Source organism: Rana temporaria, chromosome 9, assembly GCF_905171775.1.
Source record: "Rana temporaria chromosome 9, aRanTem1.1, whole genome shotgun sequence".
NCBI lineage: Eukaryota > Metazoa > Chordata > Amphibia > Anura > Ranidae > Rana > Rana temporaria.
Genome location: NC_053497.1, coordinates 168,330,595 through 168,351,612, shown reverse-complemented (window position 1 = coordinate 168,351,612; position 21,018 = coordinate 168,330,595). Strand labels below are relative to the sequence as shown.

The 21,018-nt window shown below is 48.4% G+C and overlaps 1 protein-coding gene across 2 annotated transcripts in view; it reads right to left on the bottom strand.

Moving 5' to 3' along the window:
• Window positions 1–206: 206 nt before the first annotated feature.
• KIFC1 (kinesin family member C1) overlaps window positions 207–21,018 on the bottom strand; it is a 67,755-nt gene continuing 46,943 nt past the window's right edge. For both annotated transcript variants that reach the window (XM_040324953.1, XM_040324954.1), the window contains exons 14-17: window positions 12,181–12,320; window positions 10,434–10,507; window positions 4,728–4,803; window positions 207–446 (exon numbers count right to left, since the gene is read on the bottom strand). In XM_040324953.1, coding sequence (XP_040180887.1) covers window positions 402–446; window positions 4,728–4,803; window positions 10,434–10,507; window positions 12,181–12,320 — 335 coding nt within the window. In that variant the 3' untranslated portion in view covers window positions 207–401. The remainder of the gene's footprint in view (window positions 447–4,727; window positions 4,804–10,433; window positions 10,508–12,180; window positions 12,321–21,018) is intronic.

The window sequence follows — 21,018 nt, the reverse complement described above, 5'->3', positions numbered from 1 at the left end:
CAAATCCAATCCGAGCAGGCTACTGTATGTAGCCTGCACAGATTGGCAGAGGTTGTTACTCCAATCCGAGCAGGCCCTATATTAATTTGAATACATCGCTCACCAGGATTGGCCAAGAGGTATACACTGTATGTAGCCAAAGCTACATACAGTATTACCGCACATCCAGCAGGCCTCCGAGCAGCTGACCCGGCGTATAAGACGATCCCTGCTTTTTGGCCAGTTTTTTGAAGTATAAAAGGTAGTCTTATATGCCAGCAAATACATATACACTATATATATTGACATCTGTGTAATGAAATACTGTTGGGCTCATTCAACAAGGGCAACACAATGTCCAAAAACCACAGCATTACTGTTTAAGATAGAAAGGTTTGTGTACTGTGGAGAAGACGAGTCACTTATTTTCTGTTTGCCCGTGCTGTGCCTATTACACATTCGTTGACCTGCAATACAAAAAAAAAAAAATTAACAATTTTTAGTTTATTTTGATACATTATTCACAGAACCATCAAATCCCCTCCTAAATCATGTAGGACTAAAGACCAGTGATAACAAATTGTTCCCAGGTTTCCTTCCGCATTTTCTTGTTTTTATTGAGGTTTACATAAGAAAGACAGAAAAGTGTGTAGGCTTATACACATGTGAAATATTCATAACCAGTAACACACACACATACACACTAGGGGTGCAACGGATCACAGTTGATCCGTGATCCGAATGGGTCACCCCCTTCGGATCGGATCACACTGTGATCCGCGGATTGCCACGGCTCCGGAGCTAGGCCGAAGCCGCGGCCTTTCCTAATGTTACGGCGGCGGCTCCGGAGCTAGGCCGAAGCCGCAGCCTTTCCTAATGTTACGGCGGCGGCTCCGGAGCTAGGCCGAAGCCGCAGCCTTTCCTAATGTTATGGCCGCGGCTTCGGCCTACCTCCGGAGCCGCGACCATAACGCTAGGAAAGGCCGCGGCTTCGGCCTAGCTCCGGAGCCGCGGCCATCTTGGTACACCCGGCGGCGGCCCTCCTCTGTTTACACCCACAGAGGAGGAGCCCGCACTCGGACACACCGCTCGGGGAGGTCACTGTACTGAGGAGGGGGGGGGTCACTGTACTGAGGAGGGTTCACTGAGGATCACTGTGAGGGGGGGGGGGGGGGGGGGGAGAGGATCACTGTGAGGGGGGGGGGGGGAGAGGATCACTGTGAGGAGGGGGGGGGGAGGATCACTGTGAGGAGGAGGAGGGACATGTTGATATTACAGTGGGGGAGATTTTTTTTGTTTGCCGATCCGAAAAATGATCCGAGACTCCTGATCCGTTGCACCCCTAACACACACACACACACACACACACACACACACACACACACACACACACACACACACACACACACACACACACACACACACACACACACACACACACACACACACACACACACACACACACACACACACACACACACACACACACACACACAATCCCTCAGTCAGCGTATCTAGTGAATCGTGCCTCTCACCAAAATACTATGGTATATTGTAGGAAAAATGAAGGGGTCAAGATACTGATTTTACAAATCTCAATTGCCATTTATATTTGGTTAAAGGTATAAAAGTGGTAAAGATCAAAATATCATAAAAAAAAAATCACCACTCTCAAATCGTATAACTATGGATGATGAAGAAAGTCCCATACTTATAGGTCGTATAATGGGAAATGGGGGAAGTAGAGAGGAAAAAAGGACCAGACACGAGGAAGATGTGGGCTATGATAACTCAAGACTAGATGAGATATTGGCGTCTTCATAACATGCCCAGTTAGGACAGTATACTTAAAAGCGGGAGTTCACTCGAAAAAAAAAAATTTAACATTAGATTGAGGCTCATTTTGTGAAGGGGAATTGGGTGTTTTTTTTTTTTTAAATCGAAGCCGTACTTACCGTTTTAGAGAACGATCTTCTCTGACGCGTCTGGGTATGGGTCTTCGGGACTGGGCGTTCCCATTTGATTGACAGGCTTCCGACGGTCGCATGCATGCGTCACGAGTAGCCGAACGTCGGTGTGGCTCGACACGGCGCCAGCGCACCGATGTTCGGCTACTTTCGTAAAATCGTGACGCGATGTATGCGACCGTCGGAAGCCTGTCAATCAAATGGGAACGCCCAGTCCCGAAGACCCATACCCAGACGCGTCAGAGAAGATCGCTCTCTAAAACGGTGAGTACTGCTTCGATTTTAAAAAAACTACCGATTCCCCTTCACAAAATGAGCCTCAATCTAATGTTAAAAATTTAGTTTTCGGGTGAAACTCCACTTTGAGGGAAGGAATAGGAAGAATCTCTGGTGGTGGTAGCGTGGCCCGCATCCAGGAGATGCTATGGACAATAATGAAGTGGAAGAGTTATTGAGGCAACAGTGCATAGTCGAAGTCGGGAGGTAAAGGTTTCTGCATTTTATCCAATAATTGCCCAAGGTGCACCAAGCCACCTCATCTCTTGAGCCTAGGTTCACAACGATGCGATTTGGCAGTTTTCTATTGAATAATGCCCTCTGTCGAAAAAAGTGCCTGCGCATGCATGCAAACGGAAGGGCACTCCAGCTGATCGACAGATCAATCCGTAGCAAATGCGCACATCGTAGGAGGCATTTTTCGAGGGAAGCTACTATTTCACAAGCACAATTGATAGCTATGCAAAGAGCGGCGGGATGCTGTAGTTGTCAGATTGAGTCTCGCTGTTGCAGGGCGGGTTTTTTCTGTGTTACAACCTGCCCTTAGACACAGGCAAAACCTGCCATTCCACACAACAAACCCGCCCCGCCCTGCAACACTGACAAAACCGGACCTTGAGCACACACTAAAGTCGCCCTGTAACAGCGAGGCACAATATGACATATATGCGGTCCATCCGCTGTTCGCATTGCATTCAATTGTGCCCGTCAAATGGTATCTCCTGTCGAAAAAAAGCCTCCTACGATGTGCGCATGCGCTGCAGATACAAAGGCTGATCAGGAGATTAGCTGGAGCGCCCTTCGGTTCTGCGCACTTTTTAACGGAGGGCACAAATTGACAGAACACCGGCAATGGCACTGTCTGAATCGGTGCAATGCCACATTTGTGGTGCGGCACCGATTTCCAAAAGTGGTTTCTGTTCTACTTTTGGCGACTTTGGGTGCATTTTAAATAGACATCTGTGCAGGAACCAGCACAGACGTCTCCAAGATCACTCCCGAACTTGGACTGACATGTGGGTATGAAATTGTGCGAGTTCAGCTGAATTCGCATGATTTCAATCCTGCCGTCAGTGTGAACCTAGGCTAAAAAGTTAAAGCATATGGCCAGCCATGACCCCCAAACCTCCCTCTTCATCGCTAAAATTTGTCCAAGCACGATTTTTATTTTTTCACCTATAGTGGAAGCTTTTATTACTCCATGTGACAAACAGGCTTGTAGTATTCTTGCAGGGCCAGCTGCTGAGAGCTAAGCTCCTATTAATCCTCTATGGGCAGTTGGATGTAAACAGACCGCCTGTCAGTTCAGCTAGACATCAGTTTTTGGCCGATAGGATCGGATGTTGGCGTGTTGACACGTGTCCGTTTACACCCGCTGCTCCATAAAGAAGACTGGAGGGTCCAATCAGGTCTGCCTCAATAACTGACAGGCAGACCCCACTGGTAAACTAGCGTGAAAGGGGCAGACTTGAACAAGCTAAAGTTAGAGAGAAAGTAAACCCTGATGGGTTTTACTTCTTCATTTCCCTGCAAAGTTAAAGCATAATGTGCTAGTATGCATCGCATAGTAGCTCATTATGTGTCACTTACTTAAAAATGAAGCCCGTGATATCACCTCCGGCTGGAAGCGTCCATCTTCAGCCCTCTTCCTTCTGGGGCCGCGGACTCCGGCTCTGACTGAGTTGCATGACGTCACTCCCGCGCATGCGTGCCGAAGCCGCCAGTCCCAACGTGACTGTGCCCTTTCGAAAGTGCGCATGCGTCGATGACGTCGGCGCAAGCGTATATTGTAAATATCTCCTAAACCATGGAGGTTTAGGAGACATTTCCAGCACCTACAGGTAAGCCTTAAAAGGGTTGTAAAGGTTTGTTTTTTATTTTCTAAATAGGTTCCTTTAAGTTAGAGCATTGTTGGTTCACTTACCCTTTCCCTTCTAAATGTTCCCTCCCCAAATCCAGACGCAAATTCTGGATTCGGGAGTGCGCACGGTACCGCCATGGAGAGCGCTTCTCCTAGGAGGGGTTATCGATGCGAGGAGGAGCTGCAAGAGCCATTAGGAGACCACAGAAGAGGAGGATCGGGGCCACACTGTACAAAACAAACTGCACAGTGGAGGCAAGAAGGATATGTTTGTTTTTCTAAACGAGAGAGTTTACAACCCCTTCAAATTGAAAGGGAAGTCTAAAATAAGACTGAAAAAGGCAGATTCTTTATTGCAGAAACAGGCAAAGTTTTTTTTGCAGCTAAAAATAACTATTTCCAGGCACGGTCTTCAACATAATGTAAACCGAGCTGCACAATTGCCGTAAAAACAACTGCCCCTAATGAGTGGGAGTGACGTCACCCCGCACCAGGAAATCAAGATGGCTGAAATCTGGCACCTGGAGGAAGGTGAAAGGGAAAAAGATGCTGGCGATGGACCTCTGTAGATAAACTCTGGAGGTAAAACTATACATCAAAATAATGGTGTTAGAATTAAAAGCAAACACCAAAATGACTCTTACCTTGCTGGCAAATCGTAATGAGTTCAAAGATTCTGCAAAGTTTTCATCTAAAGCAGAAATGTTCACAAACATCAACCTGGAATAGAGAAAATCAGATATTAAAAAGGGGTTGTAAAGGTAAAATAAATAAAATAAATAGCTTCCTTTACCCTAGTGCAGTCCTCCTCCACTTACCTCATTCTTCGATTTTGCTTTTAAATTTCCTCATTTCTTCTGAGAAATCCTCACTTCCTGTTCTTCTGTCTGCAACTCCACACCGTAATGCAAGGCTTTCTCCCTGGTGTGGAGTGTCTGCTCGCCCCCTCCCTTGGGGGCAAGGAGAGTCAGGACACTCTACGTTGCAGATAGAGAAATGTGCTGTGTGTTAGTGGGTGTCCCGACTCTCCTCTCAAGGGAGGGGGCGAACACGACACTTCACACCAGGGAGAAAGCCTTGCATTACCGTGTCTAGTTACAGACAGAAGAACAGGAAGTGAGTATTTCTCAGAAGAAATAAGGACATTTAAACCATAAAAACACATTTCTCTGAGTTCATGGATTGACACAGCAGCATCTTGGCCTTAAGGTATTATCCTCCTTTCTAGGAGATTGACTAGGCAGAAAAACAGCAAGTGTTAAACACTTCACACAGTACAGTACCTCCCAGGGGGCGGTTCCCCCGGGTACATCCCCCACTCTATGCAGCCTCCGTTTGTAAACAAGCAGTACAAACAGAGGGGTGGGTGCTGTGTCCGTCCATGAACTTTACGGTGAGTACAAAAATCCTATTTTCTCTTCCGTTCATGGACGGACACAGCAGCATCCCCAAGCAGTGTCAAAAATAAATACAATAAAATAGAAGGGTGGGAAATACACAGACCAACTTCACCACAAACAAGATGCACTCACATCCACCTTGTAAAAAACTTTGAGAAGGTGTGGAATGACGACCAAGTCGCTGCCTTACACACCTGTAAAACAGACGCTTGATGGCGGGAAGCTCAAGAGGCACCAATCGCCCTGGTCGAATGTGCCGTAACCGGGAAGGGGGGCGCCCGCCCCTTTAGGGCATAGGCCTGAAGCACGACCTGCCTGATCCACCTACAAATGGTGGCCGACGAGACCGCCAGACCCTTCTTAGGACCAGTCACCGACACGAACAGTGAATCCGACCTCCGAAACGGAGCCGTAGCAGATAAGTACACCGGTAGGGCTCGAACCACGTCCAAGGAATGCAACGCAGCCTCTTTTGGGTTCGCCGGCCGAGGACACAAGGATGGAAGAACAATGTCCTCATTAATGTGAAAGGCCGAAACAACCTTAGGAAGGAATGACTGCTGCGGCCACAGCACCACCTTATCCCTGTGGATGACCAAGTAAGGAACCTTACAAGACAAGGCTGCTAATTCAGACACCCGTCTGACCGATGTAATTGCCACCAGAAAAACCACCTTCTGGGAAAGTCAATAAAGGGATCTCCCCAATGTCCAAAACAGAGGCTTTTGAAGCACCGAGAGGACTAAATTCAAGCCCCACGGAGGCAGTGGAGGACTTAGGTAGTCCGCCTGCCAGTACTTTACGCCCGGAATGTAAACGGCCGAAAGAGCCAGAACGTTCTATTCGGCCCACCGGAGGATGTAAGCGACTTCTGCCGCTGCAGCCAAGCTCATTGTGCCCCCTTGAGGATTGACATACGCCACGGCCGCAGCGATGTCCGACCGAATCCTGACCGGGTGGCCCTGCAGTCTCAGAGACCACTTGGAGAGGCACAGCCTGATTCCAGGACATTGATTGGCAGGTGGGACTCGGAGTCCAGCGCCCCTGGGCTGACTAAACACCCCAGACCACCCCCCCCCAGCCAGAGAGACTGGCATCCGTTGTGACCACCGTCCAGTGGCACGGCAGGAACGACTTCCCGGCCCGAAGCACCGGAGACGTCAGTCACCACACTAGGGAGGACCTGACCAGGCGACTCACCTGGACTTGGTAATCCAGAGACGAAGGGAGCTTGTCCCAACGCAACAGAATTTCTCTCTGTAACACACGAGTGTAAAATTGAGCATACGGTACCGACTCGAAGGAGGCCACCATGAGACCCAGAACTCGCATGCAAAAGCAAAGCGACTAACACTTTTGGGTCGCCAACCGCCGCACCGTAGTTTGCAGTGTCTGTAGTTTCTCCGTGGGAAGAAAAAAACTCTTGCCTCGAGGAATCCAGGACAAACCCCAGGTATTCCAGGCGCTGAGACGGTACCAACACCGACTTCGGAACATTTAGCAGCCAACCGAATTCCCGGAGGGTCTGGCAGGTGATAGACACATACTAACTGAGCTTGAAGAAGCTTGCAGAAGATTGTCCAGGTATCCTACAATAGCGATCTCGCGCTGCCTCAGCAGGGCCAGAATCGGAGTGAGAACCTTGGTGAAAACCCTTGGCGCCGAAGCCAGGCCGAAAGGGAGGGCCACAAATTTAAATTGGTCCTCCCCGACCGCAAAGCACAGAAATCTCTGGTGCTTTGCGCATATGGGGATATGCAAGTACGCTCCTTGATATTTAAGGACGCCAGGAAGTCCCCTTGATGGAGTGCCATTAGTACAGAGCGAACCGACTCCATCCTGAACTTTTGCACTTTGACAAAACAGTTGAGGGCCTTGAGATCCAGGATTGGACGGACTCCTTCCTTCTTGGGGACTACAAACAGATAGGAGAAAAACCCCTGAAACCGTTCCAGTAAAGGAACCGGCACAATCACTCCCCTGACCAGCAGATCCTGAACAGCCCCAAACAGGGCCTCCCAACGACCCGGAGGTTGGAAGGAAAAAAAATCAAACGAGAGAAACGACATCTTGTACCCTGAGGAAACAACTTCGCAAACCCTCGAAGCCGGACCCCCACCCGAGAGACGGGGGGGGGGGGGCAGACCTTCATGCGGAAGCAGGTATTCTGTAGGCTTGTTGGGCTTGCGGAACCAGGGGCGCTTCTGCCCTTCAGCGGGCGCTTTAGTCCTGGGAACATTTACCTGCCGCACAAAAAAAAAAAAAACAAAAAAAAACGCTTGGAGGCAGTAAAGGAGGGCCCGTGCCTATGGTGAGGGTCCTTACCCTTAGCAGATTGTGGGAGCAGAGTGCTCTTACCTCCTGTGGCATCTTTGATGTCATCTAGAGAAGCCCCAAAAAGCCGTTCACCCTTAAAGGGCAAGTCCTCCAAGGCCTTATTAGAAGGCTGGTCCGCAGACCAACACTTCAGCCAGACAAGGCGGCGCAACACCACCGCGGAGGCCATGGAGAGCAAGGGAAGCGTATCCAGGGCTGACTCAGACAAATTTTAGGCCCTGCACCAACTGGTCGGCCAGCGCCACACAGTCCGGAGGGGCTTGATGCTCCTCCAACTCCTGAAGCAACAACTTTGCCCGTTCAGTAAGTGTCTGACACTAGAGCCCCGGCCAAGACCGGTCTCACTGCCGATCCCACCACCGTGAACGTGGAGCGGACCTCAGCTCTCCTATCTGCGGGTTCCTTGAAAGCGGGAGCCCCTTCCACAGGTAACATGGTAGCCTTGTTCAGTCTGGACACGGAGGTCCACTGACGGAGGAGAGGTCCATTTTTTCAGGAAATCCTCCTCAAAAGGATAACGACCGCAAAGCATTTTGGAACAGAAAAAAAAAAAAAAAAACTTTTGCGGCCGATCCCATTCCTTGTACAAAAACCTTTCCAGATAAGGAACACAAGGAAACACTTTTGCAGTGCGGGCCGGCTTGCAGAACCCAAAAGGGACCAACATCTCTGATGTCTCCGCCGAATCCTCAATTTTTTGGAGTATCCCGCACCGAGCTACAAGAAAATGGCCGCCAAACTCTAATAAAGGCACCCGGCACTGCCAAAATGGCGGCCGCGATTACACAGTAAAAAACACACATACAGTGAACACAGTGCAAACACCCTGGACCCCCTCCGCACACACGGCAGCAAAACAGCACCCCCTAAGCAGACACAGCCCCCAGCCACTGGATGGAGCCCCCCAGGTGGACCACCCACCTCACGGCCGACCCCGCCACCCAGAACGTGGGGAAAGGAAAGCAGGGCGGACCACCAATCGACCTCCCCAGCCGCACCACAATGTCAAAGCAAGGGGACTGCTACTTACCCGTCCAGCGACCACCGGCTGGAGGCATCCCGGACAGAACAAACATCCGTGCAGTTACGGCATGGCTGTCGGCCCGGCACACTGTGACACAGACATAGAGCGCGGTCGTATGTGTGCCCTGGAGCGTATAGCTCACCAGCCACCCCTGGAGCAACGGGGCATGTCGTGGATGGCCCAGCGCATAACTAATGGCCGGCACCTGCTCGATGGCCGAACTTGGGGGGACTACAAGGATCGAGGATCCAGCCTGTCACCCAGTCGGCAGTTGATTGTAGATCTCAGGATCCAAAAAATGCAGGAAAAAGAAAAGAAAAAGCAAGAAAATTGCAAAAAAAGCCTCAGAGCACAAGGGCCCAGAGGAGCCATGTCATCTCCTTGCTAGTCAGAAACAAACAACTAGAGGGCTGCAGAGCAGAACGTGGGGGGGGGGGGGGGATGTACCCGGGGGAACCGCCCCCTGGGAGGTACTATGTTGTGTGGAGTTTTTAACACTTAACATGCTGTTATTTCTGCCTAGTCAATCTCCTAAAAGGGAGGATAATACCCAAGGTCAATTGCTGCTGTGTCCGTCCATGAACGGAAGAGAAAAACTGAATTACAATCTGATCCACCGAGACCGCCAGGCCTTACTTCGGACCCGTCACAAACAGTGAGTCTGACCTCTGAAACAGAGTCGTGGCAGACAGATGCACCCGCAGAGCTTGTACCAAGTCCAAGGAAAGCAAGCAACCTCTTGGAATGCGACGGATGAGGACACATGAATGAAACACAAAGTCCACATTTTGATTAAAAAAAAAAAAAAAAAGGCACAAACAAACAAACCTCAGGTAGAGATACAGGCTGCGGACGCAGCACTGACCTGATTCTTTTGGATGAGCAAGTGGGGAGACTTGCAAGACGAGGCCACCAACTCAAAAACACTCTGGTAGAGGCAACATCCACCCGAAAGCTACTTACCAAGAGAGTAAAAAAAATCCCCAGGCCACATGGGCCCAAAAGGGAGCCATGTCATGCTCCTATGCTAGGCAGAAAAAAAAAAAAAAAAAGGGGAGGTACTGTACAGTTTTGAAGTATGTTTAACACTTAACATGCTTTTCTGCCTAGTCCTCTCCTGATAGAAGGCCAATACCCTAATGTCAAGAATAAGATGCTGTGTCCGTCCATGAACGAAATAATTGTTTACCTTTACAACCCCTTTAAGCAAATAAGAGCCCTCCAAACCTTCCCAAAAATAAATGAAGCAAACAGACTACAAATTTAGGGCTCATTCACATGGACGCACATCCTATAGAGCAGTTTATGCTTTTGGAGCTGTGTGTAGGCAACCTACATTAGCCAATGGAGACACAGCGGGTGTAGAGACTCAGCCACACAGCCGAGTCTTACAGACATGCAGGGAGGACTGCACGTACCCGAGCGCATCATGTCCGTGTTTGGGGTCACGCACCCGTTCCTGCATGCCTCTTCATTGACAAATATAGGCTTCATGCTGCTTTAAGCACAAACGACTTACTCTTGCATACTGTCTGGACCTCAGTACCCATATGATGTTAATACTAGGAAAAACAAAAAACACAACTTACACTTTTGAGTTTCCTCCCAAACTGTTCTGTAGGAGATAAGTCAGCTTGCTGTTTCTATAGGGTATATGAGACTCCTGTAAGAAAGTTAAGGAGAATGGTCACCCCCAAATTGTGATACCCCATAATTAATATTAAAAAGTAACAAAAAAACACACGTTCTACTTACCTGCTCTGTGCAATAGTTTAGCACAGAGCAACCCCCAGATTCTCCTCTTCTTGGGTCCCCCACCAGCGCTCCTGACCCCTCCCTCCTAACCCCATAGCAAGCAGCTTGCTATTGGGGCACCCGAGCAGGCTCACTCCCAAGCTGCTGCGTGTCCAATCACATACGGCGAGGAGTTTAGCCCCTACCCCAGATCTCTCCTCATTGGCTGGAATTGATAATGGCAGGAACCAATGTCTGAGGAAGAGATGCGGGAGAGCCACTGCCCTCGTGCACATTGCTGGATCGAGATGGGGCTTAGATATGTATGGGGGGGCTGCTGCACACTGGTGTTTCCTTCCTTCACGCATCGAAGTAAAAAACCTTGAGCCTTAAAGTAAAAAACTTTAAGTTTCTCTTATTTAAAGATCTATAGGCCAACATAATTAGGTAAAAAAATAAACAATCTCTCTGCTTTACTTGCACTTCAGTCCATAGCTGTCCCCCACAGAAATTTCTGCAACCAGTCTTGGAATGGCCCATTTCCATTCAGCTCGCTCACTGTGTCATGAAGGGGCACCCGGGCTCAGAATACTACTGAACACCCTAAGGTCAAGATGCTGCTGTGTCCGTCCATGAATGGAAGAGAAATCCCACCAGCTGCAGAAGTGATAGGACTCGTGACACCACCGGACAGACTAGAAGACCCCCTAGGAAAAAGGGTCATGTATACACATACTAAACTTCTCTATATTTAAAGGGGGCGGGGCACCAACATGTACAAGCTTCGTACAGAAATAAAATGATTGTAAATGATCACCTTGTAAAAAACAACCCATTCAGTTAAAAATAGAAAGGACAGGCAAACATATTTTGTATAGAATATATATATATATATATATATATATATATATATATATATTTATTATTAAGTAACCCCCCCCCCCCCTTTTTATGTTTAATCTTTGTTTGGATTTTTTACTTGCACACAAATACATATGAAAGGGTCAATACCGCGCTTTCCCAATCATTTCAATGGGAAGGTGCAGTATAGGAGCGGTGAACACACCGCTCCTATACCGCGGTAAAGATGCGGCTAGCAGGACTTTTGGAGCGCTCCTGCTAGTGCACCGCTTCAATGTGAAAGCCTTCAGGCTTTCACATTGAACACTACAGGGCATGATTTTTCATGCGGTATAGCAGCGCTATTTTTTAGCGCTGTACCGCATGAAAAAACGCCCCAATGTGAAAGGGGCCTAAATGATCACATTGCCTCTGTTCTCCGCTGCATAAGAGCTGGGGGGAGGAGAGGAAGCAGTGCACCAAGCTCCCCAGTGAATGGCTGTGCAGCAGGGGAGTGTCAGGACAAGTCTGATCATTGGAGGAAAGTACCAATGGCGTGTTCTCCTGCTTAGTGTGGTCAGTTTTTAATAGGAAAGCAGAGGTACTGGCAGGATCACCAGGAATTTAACACAGAGAAAGCAATACAAAGAACAGGAGACTCTCACATATAAGTACATGGTACAGCGGCCACATATCAGGAATATGAAGTGTTGAGGTAATAAACGCTTTGAATGCAAGCAAAGCAACAGTGCATATACTTACTTTGTTGCACAGCGAGGCGATAACCATCCCCAGAGCAGACAGTGAAGTATTGATGCTTTGTGTTTCCTTTAACCGATCACCAGTTGATAGCGACCGGTCCAAGCGTTCGCTCCCGGCAAGATCAATCAGGCTTAGGACAGCTAAAGAAATAAAATACTTGAGTAAAACTAACATGGGAAAGTGATTTAGTGTGAAATAAGATCTTTAAATAAATGAAGCTTGATACAATTGCTACATTGTGTACTGTCCATGTCTTCTGTGATCAACTGAAAAAGTTCATATTTATTTTGCTACCAGTCATGGCGACAGTGTTCAGTTTATTAAAGTAGAACTAGAAGCAATTTCTATTTTGTTAGATTTGGCAAATGGTTAGAACCCATCAGGGTTCATACTTTGTGTCCTCATTAGGAAAACTTACTAAGACCTCATTCATATGGGCTCTGCCAATACTGCATGCAGGAGGGCCTGCATCCATCACCAGCTGCATGCACACCGCCTATGGAGGTGGTTGTAGACGATTCAGTTGCATGTCAAAGTGTGATAGTCATACTGGAGCAGGTTCAAGGTCCCAACGCACACCCCCTCTGTGTTCAAAGGACATTCACCCAATTAAAGCAAAACTATACTCACCTTCTATTTGGTGTCGCAGTCTCCCAGAGCTCCCACCGGCTGCTATCCTCTACGGCCAGCTCAGCTTCCGGGTGCCGATCGCTGGCCATTTTTGTTGGCCCAGCTGAGATGACTTAAAGCCGAGTTCCACCCAAAAGTGGAACTTCTACTTTAATCACTCCCGACATGCCACATTTTCTGGGCACAGCGGGTTCCTATTTTAACAGGTACCCAGCTTCCACTTCCGCTCTTGCCTCCTAGGCGACTCTTTCCCCCTCCTTGCAATCTTCTGGGACCCGTCACAGGAGCCAGAGGATTGCCTGGCCACTGAAAAGTGCGCACACGGCTGCAAGGGGTCACAGCCGGGCGCCCACACCTACAATGCCAGCACCACACCTACAATGCCAGTGCCACAGAGAGGAGCAAGGCTGGGGGGGGGCATTGCTGGAGCGTGGGACAGGCAAGTGTGATTAAAAGTCAGTTGTAGCTGCTGGCTTTTAAAGTGGTTGTATCTTAATTGCTTTAACTTTTACCTACAGGTAAGCCTATAAGGGCTTACCTGTTTGTAAAAAAAACAAACAAAAAAAAAACAAAAAAAAAAAATCCTAAACCTTTACGGTTTAGGAGACATTCCCCTCGCAATGAGCCGCTGAATGCAGGGGTGTATGCGCACAGGGGATTTTCGGCTTAAAGCCGAGCAGCCGCCGGAAAGAATCTCCCATGCGCGGGAGTGATGACATCGCGGCTCCAGCCACTAAGAGCGCTGGAGCCGCGATACCTGGAAGACACGGCGAGGCAAGATGTCATTTCCCCTCGGTGTGGACCAGGTAAGTTACTGATGACTCGTTCTAAGGTAATACTAGCTCATTATGCCATTAGATTTTTATTTATTTTTTTTCTGTAAAAAGTTCAGCGGGTTTACTACCGCTTTAATAAAAACAAGTTAATTCATCTTGGTATTGCCAAAATTTGTAGATCGCTCAGTGTGCAGGGCATAGAGGTAGGCAATAGATTTTTAATGCAGGCGGGACATGGTATTGTCACCTCTGTATTAAAAGCCTACCCCGATAGTAATTCCCCCCCCCCCCCCATACATACAAGTTACACTTTAAAAAAGTTCGGAAAATATAAGTGATGGTGAACCTTGGCACCCCAGATGTTTTGGAACCAAATTTCCCTTGATGCTTAACTACACTTCAGAGTGCATGAGCATCATGGGAAATATAGTTCCAACACATCTGGTGTGCCAAGGTTCGCCATCACTGCACTAGGTGGATGCGGCATCTGTACGATGCTGCATTTATCCCCCGCTGCTTCCAAGACCGAGAACTGATCAAAAGCCATCGATGGCTCAGTTCTTGGTCTTTAGTGTGCAGAGTGGAGACCGCCAGTCACTGGCTTTTCCCCTCCAATGCTCACTGAAGCGCAAGGCTGTGCAGGGCTCAGGCTCTCATTGGCACGCTGTGAGGCTCAGCCAGCTGCCAGCCCATGCATCTGGGTGGATCCAGTAATTAAATTTGGATTAGCTCCAGAGCCTTCACCGGCTGTGTCACAAGAGCGGGCGTTAGCCGTCAGTTAAAAATGGGTCACAAGAGCGCAGAACAAAGTGAACTCCCGGAAGTACATCAAAAAAAGCTTTGGCCCTACTTCTCCTTTAACAAGAGAAGCCAAATATTCAGCTTAATTGAAATCTCAGCCTTGCATGCACTACTCTGGGAGCCAGCAAATGTTTACTGTAGTTGAAACTGAGTGGGAGAGAAGCAGCACAAAGAGCCAATCAGTTGAGCTGCAGTCCTCATGTGCCGACTAAGGGCTGGATCACACCACAAAAAACACTCCAGATCCTTCTTTGCATGCATGGTTTTAAACGCATTTTCTTTTAGCGCATTCCAGTAAATTTTTTGGTGCGTTTCCAGATGCTTTTTTTCACTGCTAGGGTCCAGTGCATTTTTAATGCATTTCAGTTGCATTTTAGTACAGTCCAGGAAAAATGCAGCAGGTAGGCCCTGGAATTGACCTCCCTGGTGTGAACTATGCCATTGGAAACCATGTAACCTACATGCAGAAATAAAAAAACGTACTGGACTGCATGTGATGAGTATGAGTCTTACTCAATAAGTCGATTGAGTAAGACAAGCTCATCAGTCCTGCTGCCTTATACAAGCACTGCTCAGTTGCAAGCTGGGAGAGGGACAAGACGTGTTACTAAACAGCAACGAAAAAAAAAAAAAAAAAATGTTTATATATTTTTGGGGGATATTATAGAAAATATTGTTTTTTCAAAACTGTCGCTCTATTTTTGTTTATAGCGCAAAAAATAAAAACCGCAGAGGTGATCAAATACCACCAAAAGAAAGCTCTATTTGTGGGAAAAAAAGATTTTTAATACAGCTTACCTGTAAAATCTTTTTCTTGGAGTACATCACGGGACACAGAGCGGCATTCATTACTATATGGGTTATATGGAGTACCTTCAGGTGTAGACACTGGCAATCTTCAAACAGGAAATGCCCCTCCCTATATAACCCCCTCCCATAGGAGGAGTACCTCAGTTTTGTAGCAAGCAGTATGCCTCCCAAAAAGGTCCTCAAAAAGAGGGGTGGGAGCTCTGTGTCCCGTGATGTACTCCAAGAAAAAGATTTTACAGGTAAGCCGTATTAAAAATCTCTTTTTCTTTATCGTTACATCACGGGACACAGAGCGGCATTCATTACTATATGGGATGTCCCAAAGCAATGCTTACAATGAGGGGAGGGAGAACATCTCCAAGACAAAAGGATTTAATTTAGAGATATACTCAAATCATAATAAATCCAACTTATTTGAGAAAAATAATCTTAAATTTTAAATTTAACTCAAAAAAAGAAGAGGAGCCCCCGGGATCCGAGGGTCTCAAACTGCAGCTTGCAGCACTGCCTGCCCGAAGGCAGTATCAGTATTCCTTCTTACGTCCAACTTGTAGAATTTTGTGAATGTGTGGACAGAAGACCAGGTTGCCGCCTTGCAAACTTGAGCCATAGAGATCTGGTGGTGTGCTGCCCAGGAGGCGCCCATGGCTCTAGTAGAATGAGCCTTTAATGATACTGGAGGAGGCAACCCTTTCAAGCCGTAGGCCTGAGTGATTAATTGCTTGATCCACCTAGAAATGGTGGACTTTGCAGCTGCCTGCCCCTTCTTGGGCCCATCCGGTAATATGAACAGCACATCTGTTTTCCGGATCTTCTTTGTAGCTTTAAGATAGGCCTTCATGGCCCTGACGATATCCAAGGTATGCAGCAACCCTTCCTTTCTGGAAGTAGGTTTAGGGAAGAAGGATGGTAATACCAAATCCTGGTTCAAATGAAAACTGGATATGACCTTCGGTAGGAAGGAAGGATGAGGGCGAAGAACGACCTTGTCCTTATGAAAAATAAGATATGGTTCCTTACAGGATAAGGCTGCCAGTTCCGAAACTCTTCTTGCGGAAACTATGGCAACCAAAAATACCAACTTCCTTGTCAGTAGAACCAAAGGAACTTCAGCCAATGGCTCAAACGGTTGTTTCTGTAAACTTGACAGGACAAGATTTAAATCCCACGGACAAAGCGGGGATTTAACTGGAGGTTTAATACGTAAGACCCCTTGAAGGAAGGTCTTAACCAGCGAGTGGGTGGCCAGCGGCCGCTGAAACCACACTGACAGAGCAGAAATCTGTCCTTTGATTGTGCTTAATGCCAATCCTTTATCCACTCCTAGCTGGAGAAAACTTAAAACTCTATCAATGGTGAATTTGCGAGGAAGCCATAGCTTGGACTCACACCAGCCTACATAGGCCTTCCAGACCCTGTGATAAATCACCCTAGAGACCGGTTTCCTGGCTCTGATTAGGGTAGAGATTACCTTCTGAGACAGACCTCTACCCCTGAGAATCAAGGATTCAGCTTCCAGGCCGTCAAATTTAGATGCCGTAAGGCAGGGTGGAGGATCGGACCTTGCGATAGCAGGTCTGGCCTTAGAGGCAGAGTCCAAGGGTTTCCCACTACCATCCTTAGGATTAGTGAGTACCATGCCCTTCTGGGCCATGCTGGAGCTACCAGGATGACTGGTATGCGCTCCACCCTGATCCTGCGCAGCAGGCGGGGTAGTAACTGGAGCGGGGGGAAATGCATAAAGAAGTTTGAACTGATGCCAAGGGCAAACCAGAGCATCGGTTCCGCAGGCCATCAGATCCCTTGACCGGGACATGAACCTGTCTAGCTTCTTGTTGAGTCTCGATGCCATGATATCCACGTCCGGCACTCCTCAACTTTGGCAGAGTGCTTGAAAGACCTGTGGATGCAGAGACCATTCCCCCGACCATAGAGTCTGGCGGCTTAAGAAGTCCGCCTGAAAGTTGTCCACTCCGGGAATGAATATTGCCGATATGCAGGGCACATGAGCCTCTGCCCATAGGAGAATCAAGCTCACTTCTCTCTGAGCGGCCTGACTCCTGGTTCCCCCTTGGTGATTTATGTATGCCACTGCCGTGGCATTGTCTGATTGAATTCTCACCGGGAACCCCTGCAATTTCGACGTCCAAGCCCTGAGGGCTAGTCGAACAGCTCTGAGCTCCAAGATGTCGATGGGTAACAGCTTCTCTGGCTTTGCCCAAATACCTTGGCGAGTGGAACCCTCCACAATTGCTCCCCAGCCCGTTAGGCTGGCGTCTGTGGTCACTATCTTCCAAGCCACTGGGCTGAAAGACCTTCCCTTCAGTAGGTTCTGAGGATCTAACCACCAACACAGACTTTGCCGGATTCTTGATGAGAGTGGCAACGGGATATCCAAGGCCTGTGGCCTTCTGCTCCATGCTGACAGGATGGCTGCCTGCAGGATGCGAGTGTGGCTCTGGGCGTATGGCACCGCCTCGAAGGTAGCCACCATCTTGCCTAGTAGTCTCGTACATAGGCGAATAGTCGGTTCTTTCTTGCTTAGAACCAGTAGGATTAACACCTTGATGGCCTTGACCTTCCTCAGAGGTAGGAACACTCTTTGTTGTTCTGTGTCTAATCTCATGCCGAGATATTCCAATTGCCTTGTGGGCTGGAATGCTGACTTTTCCCGGTTTAGGACCCAGCCGAACCTCTCGAGGTATTGGACCGTGAGGGCCACTGCTCGCTCCAAGCCGGGAGACGAGTGGTCTATGACTAGGAGGTCGTCCAGGTATGCTAGAATCGTGACCTCTTGAATCCTTAGCTTGGCTAGGATTGGAGCTAGAACTTTCGTGAACACGCGGGGGGCCGTAGCCAACCCGAAGGGAAGCGCCACGAATTGGAAATGACGCGAAGCCACCATAAAGCGTAGATATCTTTGATGTGGCTGATAAATTGGAACATGAAGGTAGGCATCCTTTATGTCTACGGACGCCATGAAGTCGTCCTTTTGGAGTGTGGCAGCTGCTGACCGCACGGATTCCATCCGAAATGAGCGGACTTTTAAGTATGCATTTACCATCTTTAGGTCCAAAATTGGCCTGACATCTCCATTGGGCTTTGGGATGATGAATAGGTTGGAGTAGAAACCCAGTCCCTGTTCCAGGACTGGTACCTCTACTATTACTTCCTGGGAAAGTAGATGAACTAGAGCCGATCTTAATGCGGCTCCTTTCTCCAGATCGTTTGGAATCCTCGACTCCTGGAAATGAGGAGGAGGAAACCTTAGGAACTCTAGCTTGTAGCCTGTGGCCACGGAAGACCGTACCCACTCGTCGGGAATGCTGGCTTCCCAAATCTCCGAAAAGAGTCGCAGCCTTCCCCCCACCTTCGTGGGTGGGGGCGCCCCTTCATAAGGTAGACTTGGGGGCTGGTTTTGCTGGTTTGCGAAACCACTGCCTCTTGCCTCTAACAGCCTGTCTTTGTGATCTGCTGTTGAAGCCGAAGTTTGTTCTTGCAGGAGGCCGTTGATACTGCTTAGTATTAGAGGGCCCCTGTCCAGGGGAGGACTGTCGTTTAAACGCAGGCCCCTGAACCTTCTTCTTAGTTGGCAAGAGAGTACTCTTGCCGTTTGAAATGGTCTGAATGTATTTATCTAGGTCTTCTCCGAAGAGCCGACCTCCATGGAAGGGGAACCCTACCAGGAGTTTCTTGCATGGGGGCTCAGCCTCCCAGCTTTTTAACCATAAGAGTCTTCTCATATGGATAAGAGATAACGATAAACGTGACGCTTGCTGGATAGAATCCTTGATAGCGTCTACCGTAAAACAAATGGCCTTAGGGACATCCGAAAATTCTTCTGCCTGCTCGGCAGGAATAAGTTCAAGCATTTGCTTAAATTGATCCGATAAAGCTTGAGCGACTCCAATCGCAGCCACGGCTGGCTGTACTACTGCCCCTGCAGCAGTGAAGGAGTTTTTAAGTAGTGCTTCCAAGCGTTTATCCACTGGATCCTTGAAAACCTGTATGTTTTCTACAGGGCATGTTAACGATTTGTTAACACATGAGATGGCTGCATCTACTGCAGGAGAAGCCCATCTCTTGGAAAACTTTTCTTCCATAGGATACAAGACAGAAAATTTCTTAGGTGGTAAGAAAACCTTGTCTGGTTTGTTCCAATCTTGGAACAAGACTCCCTCCAATAGAGGATGGATCGGAAACACCGCACTGCTTTGAGGCGCCCTCAGTGAGCCCAAAGCTGAAACCGTCGATACCTGGAGATCTGGTATAGGCAGGTTGAATGCCTTATGGACCAAGTCCGTCAAGTCTTGAATCCACCAGCTCTCCCTCAGGGAGACTGCCCCAGACTCCTCTGTATCCGGATCATCGATCCCTGAACCTACTTGGTCCTTGTCCAAGAGGTTGTCCAATTCCCCAGAGGAAAGGACCTCCTCTTCCGAGGGTCCGCGCACGGGTGACGGAGATCTATTCCGCTTACTACCCCGCATAGCTGCGGCTATCATTTTTCCCATGCTTTTCTGCATCTCATTTAAAGAGGTAAGTAACACCTCCTCCGTGACCATCTTAGGATTGGGTTGACTCGCGTCAGCTCCAGCCCCCGATCCCGATGGCCCAACGGCTCCCAGTGGGGAAAGCAGCGGCATAGCTCTATCCGAGACCTCAGACCCTGTGGGGGAATCCCCACCTTTTGTACCCTCTGATTTGTTCTTTGATGCCATGGTACAATACCGAGGTACACCTGCTACTTATTGGTACCTGGGACTTATAAATAGTTAAATGCCCAAACACCTGTTTGGGGAATAAAAAATGTTTCCTCTTCCCCAGATGACACTTTCTTTTTTTTTTTTTTTTTTTTTCAAAAGAAAAAAAAACTTCTTTTCCTTTTTTTTTTTTTTTTTTTTTTTTTTTTCAATCTAGGCAAGAAAAAAACATTCTATCCCCCTGAGTAGTATTGCCAAAGAAAAGACTATGAGATGGAAAAGAAAAACAGCCTATTCCTAGGCTAAACCACAATCTTCTGAAGACTGTAGTATTCTTTCCGGCCACTGTGTGTCCTCGGCGCCCCGTGCTTCACTCCAGTCCTTCCTCCCTCAAACCATAGTATTGAATGAACTGTGGTATCTAAGGAAGGGCCGCCCCTTCCTTAAATCACTGACCCGCCCTTCCCCCCCAGCAAAAACGGCGCCAAATGCGCCTATAAACACGTGCACGCGCGCCGCGCGCGTGCCCGCCGACGGGGGGGGTGTATGGGAGGAAGGGCCTCTCTGTTCCTGCAGCCGCAGCCAGAAAACACACGAGGAGGACAGCGTTTTGCCTGCCTTGCAGGCATGAGGAAGAGGACTGGATAGAGCATCGCCTGGAGGCTTGCAGGTAAGCATAGCTCTCTGACACACACATACATTTGTACACCAAAGGCCCCACTCACAGCTTTTCCAATACTACCAGGGAGGTCACTTTTTTAAGGGGAATAACAACATATAGAGCCATCCTATCTTCATGATATGTGACTGGTTTGCCAGATGCAATGCATAACTTTTAGGCATGTCCCCTGTGACCTCCCAGAAAAAACTTGCTAAGAGCCAAGTTCCGCAAGTTTTCCCCTTACTTACCTGCTCCATGCCGCAGGACTTTGCAAAGCAAGAGGCCCAATCTTCCCCCATCTCCGTGGGGATGTCTAGACCTTCAGGCCCTGGGAACCTTCTTCTTCCATGAAGGATCCACTGTCCTGGACCCATACAGCACCCTGGCAAACAGAAAACATTAGGCGCCCAAAGGTTATCTAAGTTCTGGGCCCAGGGTCCAGCTCTCTTAAAAAGAA